Below are 23,738 nucleotides of genomic sequence, written 5' to 3'. Positions count from 1 at the left end.
TTTTTTTTTCTCATTAAACTCTTGTTATTGGCTAAAAGTGAAAGTCATATAAAATGATAATAATATGAATTTACAATTTAAAAAAAACTTACTTATTCAATTCTTCATTTGATGATTGTGCAGTTATTACTCACTAGATCCATTATTTCGTCTGATTTTTTTCCGTATTTTAAACTCTTCTTGCATGAAGGCATCATTTAATGGCATGTTATTAAATTGTTGCTAAGCATATCAATAATTATCAAATATTGATAAATTTCGTTTTATTTCTAGATTATTAGAACCGTCTATAACATAAGTAGGTTAATCACATAAAATTAATATATAACATGATAACAATGATAACAAAAAATATTAACATTTCTCATTATTTATCGCGACTAGTTATAGTTATTAAAATTTTGATATTATCGATAAGTAACGTGGGCAAGAAATAAATAATGCGAAACGCGCGATAACTACATTGATAGTGACCCTCGTGTGCGGTCGAGGGGGGAGGTCCAATATCGACGTGCCCCCTCACCAACCATACCATAGCAACGCATAACGGCGACCGCATAACGTTTTTTTTTCGGTCATAGTCCATAGAGCCCGCCATAAGAAGCATAGCTTCAAAAATGATATCACAATAGGTATAAACTAATTGTAGTATTTATGGTTTTGAAAATTTCTAAATAAATTTTGACCTAACAATCTTCTAACATTTTTTCATGAAAACCTTTTTTTGACACTTATGTTCATCATAATCATATATTGATCTACAGGGTGTTCAGTAAGTCAGGAAACGGGTTTCTATTGTTCTCATTGTTACAAACAATGAAAACNATAGAGCCCGCCATAAGAAGCATAGCTTCAAAAATGATATCACAATAGGTATAAACTAATTGTAGTATTTATGGTTTTGAACAATTTATTGTTTTACAAACAATGAGAACAATAGAAACCCGTTTCCTGACTTACTGTACACTCTGTATACTGTTTTGCCTCATCCCTACATTTTTTAATCTTGACAAGGTGATATAATTAAATAGATGCTATTTCATTATTTAGGAATAATATATTTTTACAATAATTTGTTGATTCCAATTAAAATTAGAATGTATAATAATTTATTATATTTTTTCTAAATATCCGTAATATTTAGATTCTTAGTTAAATGAATATTTAATATTTCCGGTAACATAATGTCTTCGTAAAAGTAAATAAGTTTTGGTTCCATATAATCGTTCCAAAACTTGTCATCTCGAAGAATTTTACAATTGATTATACCTAAAAAAGTTAAATAATAGCATTTAATAGTAAAAATATTTTTGTATGAAATTTTACAGTAAATAGGCTCCGCCTAGCTGGGGCTCCACTCCAGACCCAGGGGTCTATGAGCCTTATGCGCCTTTGGCGCGTAAGCGTCTTCGAGCCATTATCATAAGTAGGCCACTGATTCCGGTAAGGGTACCCGGCTACGCCGGACACGATAAGTGATTTGCAGAAAAAATATTACATCAGAATCAGTGTAACAAAAATATAATAAAAATGTTATTATTAAAATCAGGAAAATTCAAAAAGAGAATATAGAAAAATGTATTGGGTATAAGGTTGACATTAATATTATTGAATATCAATTTCATATTAAATTTAATTACTTTAATTATTATGTATTCATGTATTATAATTATAAATCAGGATAAAATTAAGGGAATAAGAGTCATGGTTGCTTTTGTAATAATCTACCAATCTCTTAAAATTAAACACTATCTACAGATTTGCTTCGAAGTGTTTCTAATGATAGTGATTTTAATCACTGTCAGATATCATTTATACTTGTCTCAACTATGACACGTCCATATTATGCTGCGACCCCACTGTGCTACCGTTTTTTGTTTGTTGTAATTGTTAATCTTATGTAAGCTAATAGCATAAAAATAGAAACTGTGTATTAAATTTTCTTTACACTTTTTATGAAAACAAAATCAAAATCTAAGAAAAAATAAAATTTTAGAAAAATTAAAAAAAATCTACGTTGTATTTTATTATTTATTATTATTTTATTTTTATTACCTTTTGGTGTCCAAATAATTAAATAACAATACTGCCTCTGTGTAATATGTAATTCTCCTTGTATTTGATAAAAAGTNCAATACTGCCTCTGTGTAATATGTAATTCTCCTTGTATTTGATAAAAAGTATCAGAAGTATGTTTTAGTATGAGTTCTTCATTTTCATTGTAATATAGATATTTTATCACTTTATCTTTAATAGCTTTTTCGGGAGTAAAATATTGGGCATTAACTGGACATTTTATTTCAACAATGCCATCATCTCCAATTATACCATCTGGTTTTGCTGTTAAATAGTTAATGTTTTTATCAATAAATGCACTGCACGGTTCAATCTTTACGTCCATTTTCTTCTCAAAATGTTGTATTGCTTTCAGCTCATTAACTATGCCATATTGCTCAACATAACTATANTGTTTTTCTTAAATATTTTATCGTCATATTTATTTAATTTTAAACTTTGTAGAAAAACTTTTTTCATATTTTTGTAGTCTTTATCATCGATAATCACTTCCTTTTGATCAGCTGCTCCACTATTCTTAATATGAATAAAAAATTAATGAAATTAAATAACAGTTAAAGTTTAATTGATGAGATTAATACAAAGAAAATAGAAAAATAATATTTATATTAGTTAATTTATAATAATTAAAGTTTGTTTGAAATTAAGCTGTGATTTAATTAATGAAAAGAAATTCAAAGCAATGTTCTGTTGTGAAGTGTTGAATTTGAACGTATTTCATTACAAATATTGTGTAACGCAAAATGATTTTGATTACAGCAGAAATGTGTTAGTTATATCATTACAGTTATTTAGGTCAAGTTGCTATATCAACGTTTTTTTTTAATTATAGACTTGTATTAAAATATAATTACTCAAAATAATCAATTTTTAATTGATTAAAATATTGTGGCTCAATTACAAACCAAAAAAGAAATCATTAAGAGAAATTATAGTAAAGCTCCGTATTACCATTGAGCCCCTAAAAATTTAACATGGTAATCAATATGTAAGTAGCATACATGATAGTAAATAAAATGAAAATATTATTAAAGATTAGCCGGACTATAGCACAGATGCATTATTTAGTTCATTAAAAACCTGATGAAAGAAATAAAAAAATACCTAGCACAATGGGGTTGCGAAACAATGAAGACAAGTATAATGATATCTGACAGTGATTAAATTCACTATCATAAAAAACGCTTCGATGCAAATCTGTAGATAGTGTTTAATTTGATTCAAAAAACTCTACAAAAATATGTAGTAAAAACATAATTTTTTTCATCCCTTCAAGGTTAAAAAACATTAACTTGATTTTTCTTAAATGGGAACCCTTATTTTGAATTTTTTATTATGATTTAAAATAAAAATATAAACAACTTTGCTCTTATAATTTATTTTTTCTCATTAACCGTTCGTTTGTTACAGCTTGTTAAAGTTAAATGATTTTGTACTAAATTTCTATTAATTTACTATTTTGAATATAGAAGTCACTATTTTTCATATAAACTAATTTTTATTGACCAAGACATATATATATATATGTGTCATATAAGTAAGCAATAATAATTTACCACACACTAATTGAAAGATAATAAGAATAGATTCAAATAGGACCTTAACTATATTATTAATAGTACAGTCTATTGGTTTGTGATACTAATTGTAATATTGAAAAATCAATTTCTTTGAAAAACCCAACTCTATGCGTAGTATAGTGACTCTTAATAATCGAATACTACGATAATGTTATCGTAATCATTGCTTACATAAAATACTCTTTATTTTTGTTGACGGATTCGTATTAAAAGTGGTAGCGTAACGTCATAAACTGAATCAAGTTAAATTAGTTTATGTTATACTATAGAAAATGAGTGACTCCTGTATTCAAAACAGTAAATTAATAAAAATTTAGTACAAAATCATTTAACTTTAACAAGCTGTAACAGACGAACGGTTAATTGGAAAAAAAAAACTAAAAGAGTAATGTTGTTTATATTTTTATTTTAAATGCTAATAACAAATTCAAATATATATATATATAAATCATCGAAAAACTGTTTAACTTAAACTATGCAAAAAATACTTTAATTTAACATATATTTGAAACTTTTAGTATTTCCGGAACATTATCAAAAATTAACTAGAAAATTTTATTTCTTATATCAAATTGCTACTTTTAATCTACCCTAAAGATTGATAAAAGCTCAGATTTTCGAAAAAATTTTTACCTAATAAAAGGTAAATACCTAAGGTATTTACAAAAATTAATTATTTATGATCCATCCATTTTTCAAAAAGTTATGACAGCTTTAAGAAAAAAAAGTTTAAAAAATGTCGAAATTTACTTTTTTTTAAAAAATAGTAATTTTTAGGGAAATTTCTACAATCTACGGGAAACGAGGGAATTATATCAATTTTTGATGAATATATCTTCTATTACATACGATTGGTGATCTTTTGATGTATCGTTAAAAAAAATCGATTCGGTAAGAATTGAGAAAAACTGACAACAGACAAAATAAAATAAAAATCGCAGTATTGCGTCAAGATAAAATGGGGAGATTATCGTTTCCGCCAAACCTGAATAAGGTCGGTTTTTCGTTTCCGCCAAACTAATCCTCTACCTGTCTATCAACTAAAAAATTTGAGAACCATTTAGTTTGATGCATGGTTCATCATGACGATCCAGTATCGGTTTTAACATACGGCCAGGTCAGGTAGCTTCTAGTACCAAATTGTTTGGCTTTTATTGAATGTTACGTTCAGGCCTGTATTTTAGATTTTTGCGTGGGGTATTAATGAGCTAAATAAAGTAATTTTTTGTCCTATCGCTATCAAATGACATTCGCCTCCGAGAATTTTTGAACCCCTTAACCACCTCTAAATATGGTAACGTCGTTTTGAATAATTACTTATTTTATCACTTAAGAATAACTTTATAAAGAAAATATGACGTCTTACCTAAGGTAAATAAATTCTTATAGAAAATAATGAATAATAAAAATATAGTTTATAAGAAAATAAAAAGTCATCAAAACATTGAAATAGAATTCAAACATTAACAATAAGCTTAAAAAATATCTAATACCTTTAATAATATAATAAAAAATAGATCTATGATCTATACATTTTTCGATAGTTGTTGAAAACTAATTTCATTGTTATTAAATTTATCACTTGTCTCTTTTGTTTTTCTGAAACTGATATCAATTTTATTCCGTACGCTTTTTGAGACTGCATTATCAAAACTATATATTTTAATGCAATTATAAGACTAAATATTTTTTACAAAAATTAAAAAAAAATATATTAATAGAAGGATGCGTCTTAAAAAATTGTTCATTAAAATATGAATGAAATGATTCACAATTATCAATGCACTGCTATCTAATAACAATAAAAAAAAACCCAGCACAGTGGAGTCGCGGCATAGTGGGGATGTTGCATAGTTGGGTCCAGTATAGATTTAATCTGACAGTGATTAAAATCACTATCATAAGAAACGCTTCGATGCAAATCAGTAGATAGTGTTTAATTCTAAGAAATTGGTGGATAATTACAAAANAGAAACGAAAATCGTACCTTAATCAGATTTGGCGGAAACGATGAACGCTCATAAAATGATATTCACAGAAGAACACTAATTTGGTGGTTGAAATTTTCTTGAATAAAAAACCTACCAGGAATTTTAATCTACCCGTAAAAACCAGATGAAATTCCAAACAATCAGGTGCNACCCGTAAAAACCAGATGAAATGCCAAACAATCAGGTGCATGCTTGCAAATTTTTGGGTTTGGGATAGTTTTATTTATACAGTGCTTAGTAATTTATAACTAAGTAATATTTGTTGCAAATGTCAATCGTAATATTATTAATTTTTATGTTAATTAAACTTCTTTTACTAACATTTAAGAAAGTTTTTATTCTAAAAATATTAAGAGTACATCATGTTGATTACCTTTTTTAATATGTGTATAAGAACTTATGTTCATTTTTGTTACACAAGAAATTTTTGTCTTTGACAAAAAATCTTTTATATGTTTTTTTAATTTTTCTTGATTTAAAAATTTTCCACTTTCTCCTTTGAAAGTACTAAATGTGAATGAAATAATTGATTTGAAAAATTCATTGTTTAATTTACAATTATCGCAAAATTTATTCATTGAAGATAGTAATGCAGAATCATTTAAGTAATTTAAACTGACATCAAATGTATCCTTATTTTGTCTTTCGAGTCTTATTATATCAATAAGTCGTTTTGCAAAATCATATTGCCAAGGATTAACAACAAACTTGCCATAAATAAAAAATGAAATCATCCTAACTTCGTATTCATATACATGTAGAAACTTTATTTTAAATGTATGATTGGGATTTAAATTTTTTATCCTAATATCATTTTTTAACACTTCTAAAATTTGAAGACATAAAAATGTGTGAATACGCTCTAACGACTCTAATTCTTTTTTTAATTTGTTTAAGCTTGATTTTTTTTTTTGTCTACACTCGTAATCATCTTTACAAGATCTTGATAACAACTTTATGTCATCTTTATTTATAAACGAATAATTAATAAATATTTGATTTTTTCTACAGACAAATGATTTGATATCACTATTAATAGTACTTATAACTTGTAAAAATGAATCGTCAAATATTGTGTCGTAATCAGGTGGCTGAAATCAATTTGTAAGTTATCGTCAAAAATATTGTTAAAAAAACTATATTTATTTTTCAATTTTTAGTTTCATGTTATGATAGTAGTTACTATCAATATCATGGTTGTAACGGGAAATCAGGTTTTGATTCCGGAGAGGGAGTCTGAGAAACAACTACCACATTCAAAAAAAGCAGCAGGCGCGCGAATTGCCCACTACCGAAATGTGGAGGAGGTGACGAAAAATGACGATACGGAAATCGTATTAATATATAAATTTTAATAGTAATTAGAATATATATACAGGATGATTTTTTTTATCATAACCCACTCAATTACTTACAGATTAATAATAATTTAAACATTTTTTTTTTTTGGTTATCTTTAGTTACAAATTATTCTTGAATTATTAACAATGTATTACTTTTTAGGTTCATCCCTTATGCCTAGTAAGGGTGTCAATTTTGTTTTTTTAAATGTGAACACATTTGGAATGTAATAAAATGTCAGTTATGCCATAGGCAATACAAAAAGTATTGACAGCAATGTCATAAAAAACCAATTAGCTACCTGTATTTGTAATCCCTTGTGTTTTATACATGTATATTAATTAAAAAATTTGAAACTTTAAATGTCTATATCTAATAAACTAATAAAGTTATAATAAAAATTCAAATGCCATATACTATTGAATTAAAAATCCAAACATTTTATTAAATTATAAATATGTGTTCCCATTTAAAAAAAACAAAGTTGACACAATTATCAGGCATGAGGGATGAACATAAAAAGTTTTAAATATTTAATAATTCAAGAATAATGTGTAACTAAAGAAAACTAAAAAAAAAAATATTTAAACTATATATATTCTGCAAGTAATTGAGTGGGTTATGATAAAAAAATCACTCTGTATATATATATATATATATGTAAAGAAATGATTCGATTTCTTTAGTGATTTTTGATTGTAAATATTAATTTGAAAAGAAATGACAATGATCAAAGAAATAATAACAAATATCAATGATAAGAAAAAAATGATTAAAAACACATTAATTTAGTATATATAATTAATTTATATATACTTGGATATATATAGTATTAGCACGAGGTATAGCCGTGTTTTGTGGGCGGGCGTGGTGGGGGAACGTGTCACAATAAAAATTTGTTTATATATACATACATAATTGATGACACGCACACGTGTACGGGTACGAAAACCAAAAATTAAATTATACAGGAAAATATTGTTGTTGGTGAGTGGGGTGGGGTGAATACGTTACGACAGTTTTATCTCAAGGCCATAGACGACCGTATACACAATAATAATAATACGTGGCGCGTGGATAGTTACAAACACACAGTTAAAAATATAAAAGTAATGATGATAGAGTTAAAAAAAAACTGAAAAACAAACTTTTAAAGTATATCGAACTAAAAAGTTAAATGTTATTTTTAACTTTTTAGTCTATTATTTTTCACTTTATAGTTTTTTGGATTTTTAATTCAATAGTATATGACATTTGAATTTTTATTATAACTTTATTAGTTTGTTAGATATAAACATTTAAAGTTTCAAAATTTTGAGTTAATATACATGTATAATACACATGGGATTGTAAATACAGGTAGCTAANATTTTTCACTTTATAGTTTTTTGGATTTTTAATTCAATAGTATATGGCATTTGAATTTTTATTATAACTTTATTAGTTTATTAGATATAAACATTTAAAGTTTCAAAATTTTGAGTTAATATACATGTATAATACACATGGGATTGTAAATACAGGTAGCTAATTGGATTTTTATGACATTGCTGTCTCAGTCACGGATTGTTTATTATCAATTATGATTATCAATAGATATACTTTCTGTATTGTCAGTTGGTGTATTTATAAACTAAAGTTTCAAATTTTTGAGTTTATATACATGTATAATACACAAGGGATTATAAATACAGATAGCTAATTAGATTTTTATGATATTGGTGTCACAGAGTGTTTATCGTAAATTATGACTATCAATAGATGTAATTTCTGTATTTCCAGTTAGTGTGTTTAAAAACTCATAACAATGTGTCTTATTACCATTGATAATAAAGGCTATATACCTGCGAATATCGTCATAAAAAACCATTTAGCTACCTGTATTTGTATTCCCTTATATATTATACATGTATATTAACTCAAAAAAAATTGAATCTTTAAATGTTTATATCTAATAATAAACAATAAAAATTTGTTAATAAACATTTATATATAATATTGATAATACGCACGCATGTACGGACACGAAAACCAAAAATAAAATTATACAGTAATAGTGTTGCAGGCGTGTGCTGAGCGGGGTGAGGTGAATGTCTTACGACAGTCTAGTCTCAAGGTCATAGACGACTGGATACACTCGAATAATAACATGTGGCGCGTGGAGAGTTACCAACAAATACAGGTGAAATTATTATAAGAGTGTTAATAAAAAAAGCCGTCTAAAGTTTAAATTGAATCTAAAATGAGGCATTTATCTAAGTGATCTAAGTACTAAAACATTTTTTGTTTTCGGAAAATTAGTAAAATACATCCCATTTTCAGTTATCATTTAAATGTATGAAGTATATTGTATTAAATTAGTCAAAATCTACAAGCTATTCCATTTATTTAGCTTTCTTTCAGTATATTTGTATTAATATTTTATCTTAAATAAAATTCTTATATTATGATTATATAATTAAAAAATTATATGAAATTATTCCTGTAGAACACTGTCTAATATTTTTCTGTAAAAAATATTAGTTCCTAGTTGGTCCGGGCTGTAGTTTCACCAATGTTGTTAATACTATTTGACACTTAAATCACTATGCCTCAAATTATAACTTTAGCTTCGATGCAAAGCTGAGAAGATATTAATTTTACTATGTGTTTTTTTTTTGTGTCTGTTGCCACTTTTTCTCAGCTCTAACCGAACCGATTTCTTTCAATGATAAGTCAAAAGATCATAAATCTTATCTAGTCGAAGAAATTATCCTCAAAAATTGAAAAAATTACCCTCGTTCTCCGTTAATGGGGGAAACCTCCAAAAAAATTACAAATTTAAAAATTGCTAATTTTCGAAATTTTTTCAATTTTTTTTACTTAAAACTGCCATAACTTTTTTAAAAATGAACATATCACTATAATTTTTTTTTTTATAGATACNTAAAAATGAACATATCACTATAATTTTTTTTTTTATAGATACTTAATGTCTTTACCTATCATTTAATATATTTTTTTTATTTAACTCTTTACCAGCCCACAGGGGGGATTCAAAATGACAACTTTTTCACAAAAAATAAATTTTTTCAACTTAACTTTTGAAAGTGTTCCGGAAATACTGACACTTTTATATATATATTAAATTAAAGCTAATGTAATGTACTTTATCATGAAAAAAATTTCGGACTTTATTTTGTCTTCACGATTAAAATGACTACCAAATGCTATTTTTGTGTGAACATTTTCGATTTTGTATTTTACATTTTTAACATTATTATGCTATAACTTTTTGAAAAATGTATGGGATCAATACAATTTTTTCATGAAAAGTAGTATTTGTATACATCCTTCATTCGACTTAGTGTTTTTTTAAATCCGACCATTTCCCTTAATACAGGGGGGGTTTAAAACATAAAAATGCATATAGAAAGTAGAACTTTTTCAACTTAATTTTTGAAAATGTACTAGAAATACGGACACTTTTATATATGTCTTAAATGTCTGAAAAGTGTATGGATCAATATAACTTTTCTATGAGAAATACTATGTTTTAATAATCCCTTTTTCATTTGACATACTTTATCTTAATCAGGATATTAATAAGTAACTAGCAGATTATGTAGCTTTTGGAATAATCCACCAATTTGATAGTGATTTAATTCACTATCAGATATTATTATACTTGATCCAACTACGCCACGTCACCACTGTGCCACGACCTCCCTGTGCTGGGTTTTTTTTTAATCAAATTAACTTTTAATTTCGTAGTTTTTTTTCCGTTTAAAATTTGAAACTAATTTTACTCAAAAAGAACTTTGGTTAACATTTTACAATAGTTTCTGGTTCGTTAATATATTTATTTATTCCTATTTTTATTAAAAATGTATTTTTATGCATGTCTCATGCATTTATGGTTCGAATGAACTCTAGTATTTTAGATGTTTCTAATTTGCGTAGAATACTTAAACTATAAGTAATTTAAAATAAATTTTACTCTTACTTGTATTTCTGGGTTAGCATTTGTATTGAAAAATATTTGTGCTGATATAAGAATAACGGAAAAACACCTTATCAAGTTTAATGAATAAAAACGATTTTTTATCATTTTTTTAGTTTTTTAAAAAAACTTAATACTATAAATTGAAGTTTTATAAGAATAATTTCTAAAACAAATCCTGCTAATTTGAATTATAAATAACGATTTAGCTTTTACAAAAACTCATATATTAATTTTATTTTAAAACTTTTTAATTTAATGAATAATATATTATCTTGATTTATCACAATTATATTTAATTATATTAATAAAAATCGTTGATAGAGCTATTAAATGATTATAATATTTGATTATTAAAATACATAATGCATAAATAAAATATATTATATGCTATTATTAACAAAATAAAACTATATTGAAAAAAAATCTTATTCTCTTTGCACTAATTTGAGTATTACTAATAATTTATCGTTTTAGTAAACATATATCTTCTATTAAAAAAATTTTCAGTTGAATTAATATTTTTTTAGCTTCAATGCGAAGTTGAGAAAGTATTACTTTTACTATGTGTTTTTTTTGTCTGTTACCACTTTTTCTCAGATCTCTCCGAACCGATTTCTTTCAACGATACGTCAAAAAATCACAAATCGTATCTAGTCGAAGACATTACCCTTAAAAATTGAAAAATTCTCCCTCGTTCTCCGCAAATCGAGAAATTTCAAAAAAAATTACAAATTTAAAAATCGGTAAATTTTGTCATTTTTTTCACTTTTTTTCTTCAAACTTCCATAACTTTTTCAAAAATCAACATATCAACATAATTTTTTTTATACTAGAANAAATTTTGTCATTTTTTTCACTTTTTTTCTTCAAACTTCCATAACTTTTTCAAAAATCAACATATCAACATAATTTTTTTTTTACTAGAACCTTAGATATTTCCCTTTCATTTGATATCGATTTTTTGAAAATCTAACAATTAACCTGCTCACAAGAGTGGAGGGGGGAATTAAAATAGCAACTTTTTTACAAAAACTAAATTTTTCAACTTAATTTTTGAAAATTTTTCCGGAAACTTTATCTATTACATGCAAAAGGCTGCCGTAGTTTAAAAAATGCTATTTTTGTGTTAAAATTTTCGATTTTAAATTTTCAGCTTAAAAATGCTATAACTTTTTGAAAAATGTATGTATCAGCAAAAAATTTTTTTTCTAAATACATTATAAGTACATTATTAATTTGACATACTTTTTATTAAAATTGAACAATTTCCCCTTATATAGAGGGCGTTCAAAGCTTGAAATATTGTATAAAAAATAGAACTTTTTCAACTCAATTTTTGAAAATGTTGTTGAAATATTGCGCCCATTTCAACATGTATAAAATTAAAGCTTATATCATGTACTATAAAATTAAAAAAAATTATTTGTCCCGACGACCTATATTCTATGCGCAAATGGCTACCGTTAAAAAATATGCTATTTTTGTGTTAAAATCCTGGGTTTAATATTTTATTTTATTTTATAAAGACAATATACTGACTTTCATGAATATTATATAATTGAATAGACATAGAATAAAGTTCATAAGACATAAGAAATTAAACTTATTTAAAATTTTTGGCTTTTTTAAATTCGAAAAAGTAACTTTTTAATTTGACTTAGATTAAATAGCTAATTTTATCGTGCGACAAAAGCAACGAACATTTACCTAATCGGTAACACTTGTATCTTTCTCACTTAGGGTACGAGGTTCGAATCGTTCTGTGGCGATTAATATTTTTATTTTTTTTTGAGTTGGAAAACAATTTTGAAATCATTTGATTTTTATCTCATTTAGATTCAGTAACTTCAATAAAGATCAATGATCCCATCACTTTAGTCGCCCCTTGCAAGAATAAATTTCTTATTCGTATTAAAATTATTTTACTACATATTATTTAACTATGTGGGTTTTTTGTAGCTACTATTTATTTTGCCAACCCTCACTTGAACAATTTTTATCAACGATACGTCAAATGATTACAATACGTCTTTAAATAAAGATATTACCTTTAAAAATTGAAAAAAAAAATCCCTAAAAACAATAACAAGTAGCTTAACCAGCTTTATCCATACAAACAATTAAAATCATTCATTTCTAATATTTTTAAAGTATATTGTCAAATTATATTTGATATTATATAATTTTACTTTGAAATTTATTAATTTTTTTACTCTATTTGTGTGTGCGACTACCAGTCTATAACATTCCAAATTTTTTCGTAACTTATTGCTGTATAAATCATAAATCTAAAAAAAAAATGATTTTTAGTTTCACCTGAATTTAACAATGGATGAAATAAAAAATTTACTGTAAATAGTAATTATAAAATTTCCTTGTTGCATATTAATCTTAAGAATACCATTTTATCTATATAATTTCAAATTATAATTAGAATTAGAATTTCAAAGTAGCAAATTGAGATTAAAAAGTTATGGTAATAAATTCATTTTTTTTTATTATTATAAATTATTATTTTACTTTAAAAGACAAAAAAAAGTAGGTTAAAAATTATTACTTTAAATATAATGAAAATCAATAATAATTTGAAAACAATTAATTATAAAAGTTATATAATATATAAGTAAAAGAATTACTAATCTGGATATAATTTAGGAAATAGAAGTTAATGTTGCCTTTGTAATTTTCCACCAATTTGTTAGAATTAAACACTATCTACAGATTTGCATTGAAGCGTTTCTTATGATAGTGATTTTAATCACTGTCAGATTAAATCTATACTAGACCCAACTATGCCACGTCCCCACAGTGCTGTGACCCCACTGTGCTGAGTTTTTTTAACTTTCTAAAGCTATAACTTTTTGAAAAATGAATGTATCAATATTTTATTATATTTTTTTATAGATGCTTGATGATGTCTTTATCTATCATTTGGAATATTTTTTTTTATAAATCTGACCTGCCCACATGGAGGGATTTAAAATAACAATTTTTTCATAAAACAATAAGCTTTTCAACTTCACTTTTGAAAGTGTTCCAGAAAGTCTGATACTTATATATATATCTTAATTTAAATCTAATGTAATGTGCTTTATAATGGAAAAAAAAAATTTCGGACTTTAGATTGTCTTCACTGTGAAAATATCTACCGAATAATATTTTGGTATGATAATTCTCGATATCATACATTTTTAACTTTATAATGCTATAACTTTTAGAAAAATGTACGGATCAATACAAATTTTTCATGAGAAGTAGTACTTTTATACATCTTTTATTCGACATACTTTTTTTTAAATCGGACCATTTCCATTAATACAGGGGACTCAAATCTAAAAAATGCATATAGAAAGTTGAACTTTTCCAATTTAACTTTTGAAAGTGTTCCGCAAAGTCTGACACTTTTATATAAATCTTAAATTAAAGCTAATGTAAAGTACTTTATTATGAAAAAAAAAAAAAGCACAGTGAGGTGGTGGCATAGTTGGGTCCAGATGGATGATATCTGACAGTGATTAAAATCACTATCATAAAAAACGCTTCGATGCTTAGATAGTGTTTAATGAAAAAAAATAATTTTTTAAAATAGCATAGTAGGGTAATATTGGGAATTCTGGTCCCCCCCCCGCATTACCCCCTCACCATTAAACCTGTAGGTGGGCGTGGTCTGGGGGAGGGGTGAGTGGGCGTAGTCTCTCGATGGTGGGGGTAATGGAGGATTGGATTTATGAGGGTGGGGGTAAGGAGAAGGCGTAGTCTTATCATAGATAAGGTAAGGAGAGGCGTTGTCTTATCATAGAGGAGATGTGGTCCTATCATAGAGGAGGAAAGGGGAGGTTTGGTCTAATGAATGGTGGTGGTAAGGTGGAGGCGTGATACCACGATGGTGGAGGTAATAGGTGACTTAGGTGGGATGTTAAGATCAATCAAAATGGCCTTTTAAAGTGCGCATGCGCACTATAACTTCATGTCAGTGGTGGGGGAGGTAGCCATTCGGAAATGGTTGTCTCCTCTTACGATACCATCTACTGGAAGGTAAGGTAAATCTCATGTGAACTGATAATGCTCACTGATAAGCGTACACATTACATTGAAATAGTCTAAGTCCATTATTTAATATTGACGCTACAGGGATGTCTGTCAAAAAATCCTACAGAGGGAGGGGGTAATGAAACATAACATAAACTAACCTATAATGGGTGGGGATGAATCCAACTTAAATTAACAACGTTTTCTATGAATGCCTACCAGACGCTTAGGTAAGCATATTTCAATTATCAAAGGTACTGCCGTATTATAACCCAGACTACCAGACGTTTAAGTCAGCATATTCCAGATATCAAATGTATTACTATATTATAATACGTCTGCATTTCTAAGAATTTTTATCATTGGCTACCAGACACTTAGATAAGCATATTTCAAACATCAAAGAGATTACTGTACAGTAAAGTCGTATGAATCTTATCATCGGATGCCAGACGCTTAGGTCAGCATATTTCCAAAGATGTTACAATATATTAATGGTCACTGCCGTATACATTTTATGAGAAAAATGGCAACGTTGCCATTTTTCACGCTTACGCGTTTTATGAGAACTATTGCTATCATCGTTTACCAGATGCTTACGTCAACATATTTCAAACATCAAAGATTTCATCGCACAATAATGATCATTGTCGTATGAATCTTATAATCGGTTACCAGACGCTTAGGTCAGCATATTCCAGATATCAAATGTATTACTATATTATAACGTTCATAGGCGTCAGCATTTTATGAGAACAATGACTACGTCTGTCGTTATGACATAATAATTTCTAAGAATCTTATCATCGGGTGCCAGACGCTTAGGTAATCATATTTCAAATATCAAAGGTACCGCCATATTATAACGTTCATAGGCGTCAGCATTTTATAAGAACAAAGACAACGTCTGTCGTTATTGCATTATAATTTCTAAGAATTTTATCATCGTCTACCAGACGCTTAGCTAAGCATATTTCCAACATCAAAGGTACCGCCATATTATAACGTTCATAGGCGTTTGCATTTTTATTTTTTACATAGTATTTTATCATTGCCTACCACCAGATGCTTAGAAAAGCATCTCGTTAATATTAATATATTACTATTAATTATATAATTAATATAATTGCTATAATTGGTAATATATTTTTAAAATTAACTATGTTTAGGTTGCTATAATAGTATAATCGCTATTATTATTATTATTTTCTATTGCGCCTTTAAAATAATAATATGTGTATTGCATTTTATTATATTATATTTAATTTGACAATTTTTTATACCTATAAATAGCGGTATTACATTTAAAGTCGCTCCCCCACCACCAGCACCTCCGAGTCATCACTGCGTTTATCATTTAATGTATACATTACATTGAAATAGCGTACGTCAAGTAGTGACCTCCGCCACCACACTTGACTATTCCTTGAACGATTTGTAACAAACTCTATTAAGACAATTGGGTGTGAGGTGCGCACAATGTGTGAAACCCAATGAAAACTAACCTAAGTCAGGGGAGGGGGATTTCCTCAACATGTCGTAATGAGCGAAGGGGTAATAAAACTTAACTTAAACTAATCTAATGGGAGGGGTTCGTATCAACCAAAACGTAAACTAATTTGCTATAGATTGTATATAATAAATAATTTATTATTATAAGAATTATTATTATTAAAATTGTGATTGTTTCTGTAGTTACCATTATTATTATTATTATTATTATTAGAATTGTAAAAATGACCGTCTGTATTTCGATTTGAATTATTGTAATTTTGATATTTATTATTATATCTAGTGTTATTGTTAAAATTATTACCATTGTTGTTACCAAAATTATTAGAATTATTATCGAAATGTCTACTGTTATAATTAAGGTTCCTATTATTATTGCAATTCCTGCTATTATTCCTATTATTATTCCCATGGTACTTATTTTTACTCGAATTCATACTCAGATTCTTCTGAAGAGTTTCTGTCAAAATGTCAAGCTGTTGTTGTATTTTTTTATTATCGTCTATTTTCTTGTCCATGCGTAAGCTCGCTATTTTTATAATGTTTTCCTCTAATACCAATAATGAACTAACGTCAACCCAACCTACTCTTTCGAAATATTGGTCGGGCAAACCGTTTAAAATTGTGTCTATTATTTCACTTTTTGACTTATCCTCGTTTGCTCTCCTGCATTCGGCTTTAACATTAGAAAATTAATCTAAAATGCTTTCATCGTCCTCTTTTTTTCTCTCTCTTAATTTCTTAAGTCTCATTCTTCTCTGAGCTTCTGAATTATAATATCTAATTAGTACATTTTTCATTGCCTGCCAAGTAGGAACATCCACTTCTGCCTCTTTATTTTCAAACACTGTCTGTGCCTGGCCTTTAAGGGAAAGTGGTAACATAACGAGTTTCATATTATCATCCCAACCGTTAGCTTTCGCAACTCGTTCGAAATTTGAAAAAAATCTAATAATATCCTCCGATAATTTACCCGAGAACTGTTGTGGTAAAATTGAGCTAGCCATAGTAGTTATTAATTTAACTGGTTTATTTTCTAAAAGTTTTGATTGCGCAGAAATAGGTTTAGGTTCTACGGTGACCTCGCGTGAAATTTCTGATGGTTTAGCTAAAGGAAATTTGACAACGGTTTTGTCGAGATCGGTAGGGGTGTTCGATTCACTCGAAGAAGCGCTTTTTGTGCTTAGTGGAACCGGCAGAGTACTTGGAATTTTATCAAGTTTTTCTGCTTCGGAGTCCGAATCAGATTCGTATTTTTCTGAGAGGGGTGGTTGTTTGAAAACAGAACGTAATTTATTTATCAAATCTTTAGTGTGACTATTAATCGGCTGTTCTGCGTTTAAAAATGACAAAATATTAAGTAATTCCCCTTTTGTACAATAACAAAAATAATAACCTTTCGTATCTTTTTTTAAAATTTCAATTTTTTCTAAAAGGGAGATTTGTTGAAACTGTTTCGGTAAATAGAGCCGTTTACTTTCTCGTTTATAAACTTCGAATATAGTGCTTTCGTAAATTAAAGTTGCTCCTACCGGAAATTTTATAAAAGCGGTATGATCAAAAGCCTTAGAAACAGAAATACCCCTTTTCTTTCCAAATGAACTAATAACCTGATCTGGTGTTAGTTCCAAAATATTACTATCAAAACCTAATAGATTCCAAACTCTTTCGGTAATTCTACAAGTTTGATTATTAAAGGTGCGTTTTAAATAATAACTATAGAGAGGCATATAAACGTGTATAAAAGATTATGTAACTCAAAGACTTAATAATTAAGTAATTAATAATTAAATTAATAATTAATTACTACAATTTTTATATACCGCTTTTCACGGTTAATTTATAAATTAAATATTTTTTATTCATTATTGGCTCACTTTATTATAATAGTAACAATTGTATAGTTAGGTATAACTATAAATAATTTATATAATTTATAATAAAGTGAGCCAATAATGAATAAAAAATATTTAATTTATAAATTAACCGTGAAAAGCGGTATATAAAAATTGTAGTACACTTAGGGGGGGATCCCTCACTGAAAGTTTAAAATAAAACAGAGAGATCGGCGCCTCCACCAATTGTTACGTCGCTATTTAGGGGTTGAGCCTAAATGCCCGTCGACAGTATTCTAAGGGACCAACGGGGGATAGCTGGCTAGGCTATATCTACCTTAGGTACTGAAGTTTCCTATTTAATTTATATTCCCTTAGAGGAACTACCAAGGGTCGCACTACAATATATATATATAACACTTTAGGTTAACAACGATATAAATAAATATTTATTAAGCAATTGAAATATTAAATGGATAATACAACCTGCTGGACACCTAGAGATGTTATAATCCAACAGGGAGCTGACGGCGACACACACACACACACTATAATATACGGGGTAGCGAAGTTAAGTTAATTATCAGGCAAAAGTAGTGATCGCGAAGATGGTAAAATGTCAACTGTCGATAGGGATATCTTATTATGGCACATTGGCCGTGAATTGCAAAAAGTGTTTATGTGTGCAGTCCGCCCTCCAGTTAGTATTGTTGTATGTCACTGTGTTAATTATATATATATATGTATATTAAACGGTACAACGATGTTATGGGAGACAGAGATATGGGCACATGCAAATGTGACCGTATCAATGGCTTCTGCGACTGTCATTATATTATTAAATTTAGTCGTCTCTACTAGTTCTTCTGTTACAACAGTTTTCTTTAGACTGGCAATCAATTTATTTTTTAAGACGACTCTAGGTTTATCCAATAGTCGTCTTTCATCTACAAGCTTATCAAAATGGCTCAACTTGGGGAACCTCGACTGAAACCCTTAGAACATCCGCATTAGCTTTAGTCTACTTAGCTGCAGAATACGCTGCTCCTGTATGACTAAATAATGCACACTGTTCTAAAATCGACGTACAACTAAATTCTACCATTTGCATTATCGCAGGTGTAGTAAAGACTACCCCCTCTCAGTGACTCCCAGTGTTATGTAACATACATCTTCCCCACATCTAACGTTTAACAGATACTGCAAGAGAATATATCAAGTATACACAGATTAATAAGCTCCCAATACATAAGTATATACCTATGAACTGCACTTTGAGACTTAAGTCACGAAAGCCTGTCTGTCTAACAACAAAAGACATAAGTTACCATAAGCTTGGCTAAATACATAATATCTTTTTTATTATTGTTATTTATTTTAACCTCTATATATTCTACTTCAAGTTTATTTGTTTATAATTTTATAATTTTATTGAGTTGTAATGCTTGTTAAGAATACCATACGATAATAATAATAAAAACTATAATTATATATTATATCAAATTTATGTCAAATTACAATGAACTAATTATACTTTAAATGTACTAAAATAATATTTCCCAAAAAAATACAGAGGATAAAAACGTATTCTTTAGTACAATATCTTAATATTTTCATGTCTTATTTTATGACTACAAAAAAATAAAAAACGAATGTATATCCAAAAATATATTTAATAATAACGTTAAAATATTATTAAACATAATAGGTATCCAAAAAAAATTTTACAATGAAGAAAAATGATGCAAGAAATTCGGACGTCGCGTCCTGGAGTAACAAGAGTCAGAAAATAAAAAGTTCATAATTCTATCAAATATAAACGGATAACAACGAAATTTTCAGAGTACTGTAATAAATAAAAAGAAAGAAAAGGAAAGGGGTAAGTATGATAGGAATAAAGAAAACTATGGCAATGGTAGTGGTTTAGTATAAAGAAAGTTAGAGTGTCTATAGGTATTAGGTAGCGACAATAATATAATGAAATAAAAAAGGATCTCGGGGTATGTATGCCTTTTAGGGAGGTCCTAATTTTTCAACATTAATAATGCATTTGTCTCACCCCCACCCTTATATTGTACAATATGATGAGAAAGTAATTTGGGTAAAATTTTATCATGATAAACTACCCCCTTCACGTGCCTGTATAGGGTTAAAAATTGACAAAAAGGGTAGTTTTTTTAGTTTTTTTATTTAATTTCAAACCTGATGCCTGTAGCGTTAAAACGTATACTAACTTAATTATTTTTCATTAGATTTTGATAAAAAATAATATCATCAAATTTTTCGTACGTTCATTACTTTCTGAAAAAAAATTATAAAACTGTAAAAAAAAATTGTCTCCCAAAATAGATTTTTTTATGGTTATTTAAATAAATATATATATAATAAATAAATAAATAATAACAAATTATTAGAGATACGATAAAATGTTTCATATGAAAGTTGTACAAATTTAATTTCTTTAAAAAATAATTTAATTTAAGTCCAGTGGCCATAATGGTAAACAAATTGCCAAATATCTCCAAATAAAATACGACGATACAATGTTATCGAAATTTATTTATACCAATATGCTAGATGTAAAGTGGGAAATTACTTTTATGGCTTATTCTAATTATTACATCATAGTTATAAGTTACATTTCAATTGTATACACTATTTTTTAAATTTTATACTAGTATTTATATATGCTTAATTAAGTTCTTCCATTCTTAAAATGGTTGCAAAACTTAGAATAAATATGTATTTAGTGGGGAATGAATGAAATCAAACAACTAGTGGTTCTGAAACATGAACACTCAAAGTAGAAGATGTAAAGTGCATGAACGCCTTTGAGATGTGGGTCTATAGACGGATGTTAAGAATTTCCTGGATGGAATTTAGGACCAATCAATCAATTCTGACCATGCTTAATGTGGAAACAAGATTATCAGTGATGTGTAAGCAGAGGATCTTAAGGTTCTTTGGCCACATTATAAGAAAGGATGGATCGAGCATGGCGAACCAGATAATCGAACGTAAAATAGAAGGTAAAAGAAGCCGTGGAAGACCACTAAAGTGTTGGATAGATCAGATCAAGACCATCACTGGCTATCCACTGAGAGAGACCATTCGATCGGCAGAAAACCGTGAGCTTTGGAAAGGGATTGTTGCCAACGTTAACTGATGGGTCACCAAACTTCCATTTTTGGAAGATGGGCTTAGAAGAAGGTGGTAAATTGCAATCTAAAATACAAGTATTGTTAGTTTTTTTTATAATTTACGTGTTGTGAAATTAAATATGCGTCAAAGTGTATAAAAAAAAACAATAATTTGTTGGGAAAAAGCAAGAATTCATGAAAGGGACACTCAACATTCTGTAGCCAAATTAGAAATTTTTATCAAAAATTGAGATCAGTTCAAAAAAATCGTATATCTAGAACAAAATGGCAAGTTAGCTTAGAAAATCAGTTTTCAGAAACTTTGGACGATTTATTTGTTATAGCACATGCAGATGCATATAATATAATATTTAATTATTACTCATAACTTTTATTTCTCCTGTTGGTCGGGGTTAGAATAGACCATCGGTTTTTCCTGCCTGTCGTAAAAGGCGACTAAATGGGACTTGTAGTAGGGCAGCAGCTAGTGCAATATTGGGTGAAGGTTCATCAGCTACACGCCAAGCAGCAGCCAACAGATACGGGAAACTGTATAACTGATGGTTGCACTGCGATACGGAAGGCAACGGGAAACCACCGTATTAATATTCCAAGTAACAGCAATCAACATGTCTTCTTCTCAAGTAAAAAATTCCGGAGGTAAAATAGTCCCCCGTTCGGATCTCCGGGTGAGGACTACAAGAGAGGTAAGAAGTGTTAAGGATGTGAAGGAATATAAACGAATAGCAACTTGGAATGTATGGATTTTATTACAATGTGGGAAATCGGAGAATCTGAAAATAGAAATGGACAAGATGAAAATCGATATTCTTGGAATATCAGAAATGATATGGCCAAAGTCAGGAGACTTTTGTAGCGAAGACCATTGAATACTATATCCAGGTGCATCAGAGAAAAAACCTTGCACAGGAGGAGTAGGGATTATAATGAATAAAACCCTAGGAAAAAAAGTTAAAGGCTATATACAATATGACGATAGAATCATTCTAGTCAAGCTCCAGACGAAACCAAAAGATACAATAGGAGTTCAAGTCTATATGCCGATATCAAATAGTAACGATGTATAGGAAGAAGAATTATACGAAAATATAGATAAAATAATCGAAAATGTTAAAGGGGAAGAGAATCTGGTAGTAATGGGTGATTGGGATGCCATTCTAGGGGAAAAAAAAGTAAATAATGTAACAGGTGCCTTTGGGTTGGGAACGCAAAATGTAAGAGGAGAACGCCTATTAGAATTTTGTCAAAGAATAACTTAATAATCACAAACACTTACTTCGATCATTATCGAAGAAGAAGATACACGTGGAAAATGCCAGGAGACATAAATAAAAACCAAATAAATTACATCATGGTGAAGAACAGATAACTGATGGACTTAAGAAGAAGGTGATAAATTGCAATCTAATAGACAATTTAATTATAACGCATAACTTTTATAAATTTTAATATATAGTGTAGTCGATTTAAAATGTTATCAAAAAAAGTCGATCATTTAATTTTAATGGATTTTTACTTTATGAAATACAATGAATTAGACATTAAGTGAAAATTAGAGATATTTATTAAACTTTGCTAGTCGTCTAACGTATTTTAAATATTTTCATAAAAATGTTCCGAAAAACAAAAAATATTCTCTGTTATTAATTTTTTAGTGAAATTTTATATTTAACATGCATAAATTATTAAATGTTTACCACTCTATTAGTTATAGTAATTTTTATTCATTTTTGTGTTGTAATAAAGTAACAGTGGTCCTCATTAAAATTTCGGTGATCAATTATTTTTGATTCAACCTAACCCATATGTTTAAACACATACGTTAAAATAAATATTAAACGCGGGGGATAAACATTTTTATTAAACCACACCATTGAGTAATAATTTTTTTTTAAGAGAGACTTCCAGTTGTTGTGTCTTTTGATGGAACTGAACAGCTCCTTAGAGTTCCAAAACTAAATTCTGGAACTGGTGAACAAATTGCGGCATCTGTCTATCAACTACTTCTTGAGGTGAACCTTACTGAAAATGTGAATGCTCTTTGTTGTGATACCACCGCATCAAATATGGGAATCAATAAAGGAGCTTGTGCTATTTTAGAAAAAAATCTAAATAAAGAACTCCTCTATCTTCCATGTCGTCGTCATATTTATGAAATTATACTACGTTCAATATTTGAATTAAAAATGAAACATCATTTATCGGAAATACAATTATTCAAACGTTTT

The 23,738-nt window shown here is 28.1% G+C and overlaps 2 protein-coding genes across 3 annotated transcripts in view; both read right to left on the bottom strand.

Moving 5' to 3' along the window:
- The window catches only part of LOC126896997 (uncharacterized), a 192,619-nt gene that overhangs the window by 63,771 nt on the left and 105,110 nt on the right, over nt 1-23,738 (bottom strand). Inside the window, exons 1-2 of one of the 2 annotated variants that reach the window (XM_050670314.1) lie at nt 10,974-11,135; nt 6,356-6,738 (exon numbers count right to left, since the gene is read on the bottom strand). The exons of the other annotated variant lie outside the window; for it this stretch is intronic. Coding sequence (XP_050526271.1) covers nt 6,356-6,738; nt 10,974-11,078 — 488 coding nt within the window. The 5' untranslated portion in view covers nt 11,079-11,135. Of the gene's footprint in view, nt 1-6,355; nt 6,739-10,973; nt 11,136-23,738 lie in introns of those variants that run through there. 2 annotated transcript variants of the gene reach the window in all.
- On the bottom strand, nt 923-2,461 carry LOC126897019 (uncharacterized). Its single transcript, XM_050670359.1, has 3 exons — nt 2,142-2,461; nt 2,056-2,090; nt 923-1,269 (listed from the first exon to the last, which is right to left on the bottom strand). Exons 1-3 carry the CDS (start codon nt 2,399-2,401, stop codon nt 1,124-1,126), a joined length of 441 nt encoding a protein of 146 aa, XP_050526316.1. The 5' UTR covers nt 2,402-2,461; the 3' UTR covers nt 923-1,123.

The sequence above is a fragment of the Daktulosphaira vitifoliae genome, unplaced genomic scaffold, assembly GCF_025091365.1.
Source record: "Daktulosphaira vitifoliae isolate Bord-2020 unplaced genomic scaffold, ASM2509136v1 Scaffold_1, whole genome shotgun sequence".
NCBI lineage: Eukaryota > Metazoa > Arthropoda > Insecta > Hemiptera > Phylloxeridae > Daktulosphaira > Daktulosphaira vitifoliae.
The sequence above is the reverse complement of the archived record's forward strand: the minus strand, read 5'-3'. Positions and strand labels throughout refer to the sequence as shown.

What these genes read in the sequence shown, in the direction of transcription:
- LOC126897019 (XM_050670359.1), bottom strand. Translation starts at nt 2,401, where the DNA reads ATGGACGTAAAGATTGAACCGTGCAGTGCATTTATTGATAAAAACATT. An exon ending in AATTATTTGGACACCAAAAG is followed by an intron (nt 1,270 to 2,055) that starts GTAATAAAAATA and finishes TAACTTTTTTAG; the next exon opens with GTATAATCAATTGTAAAATT.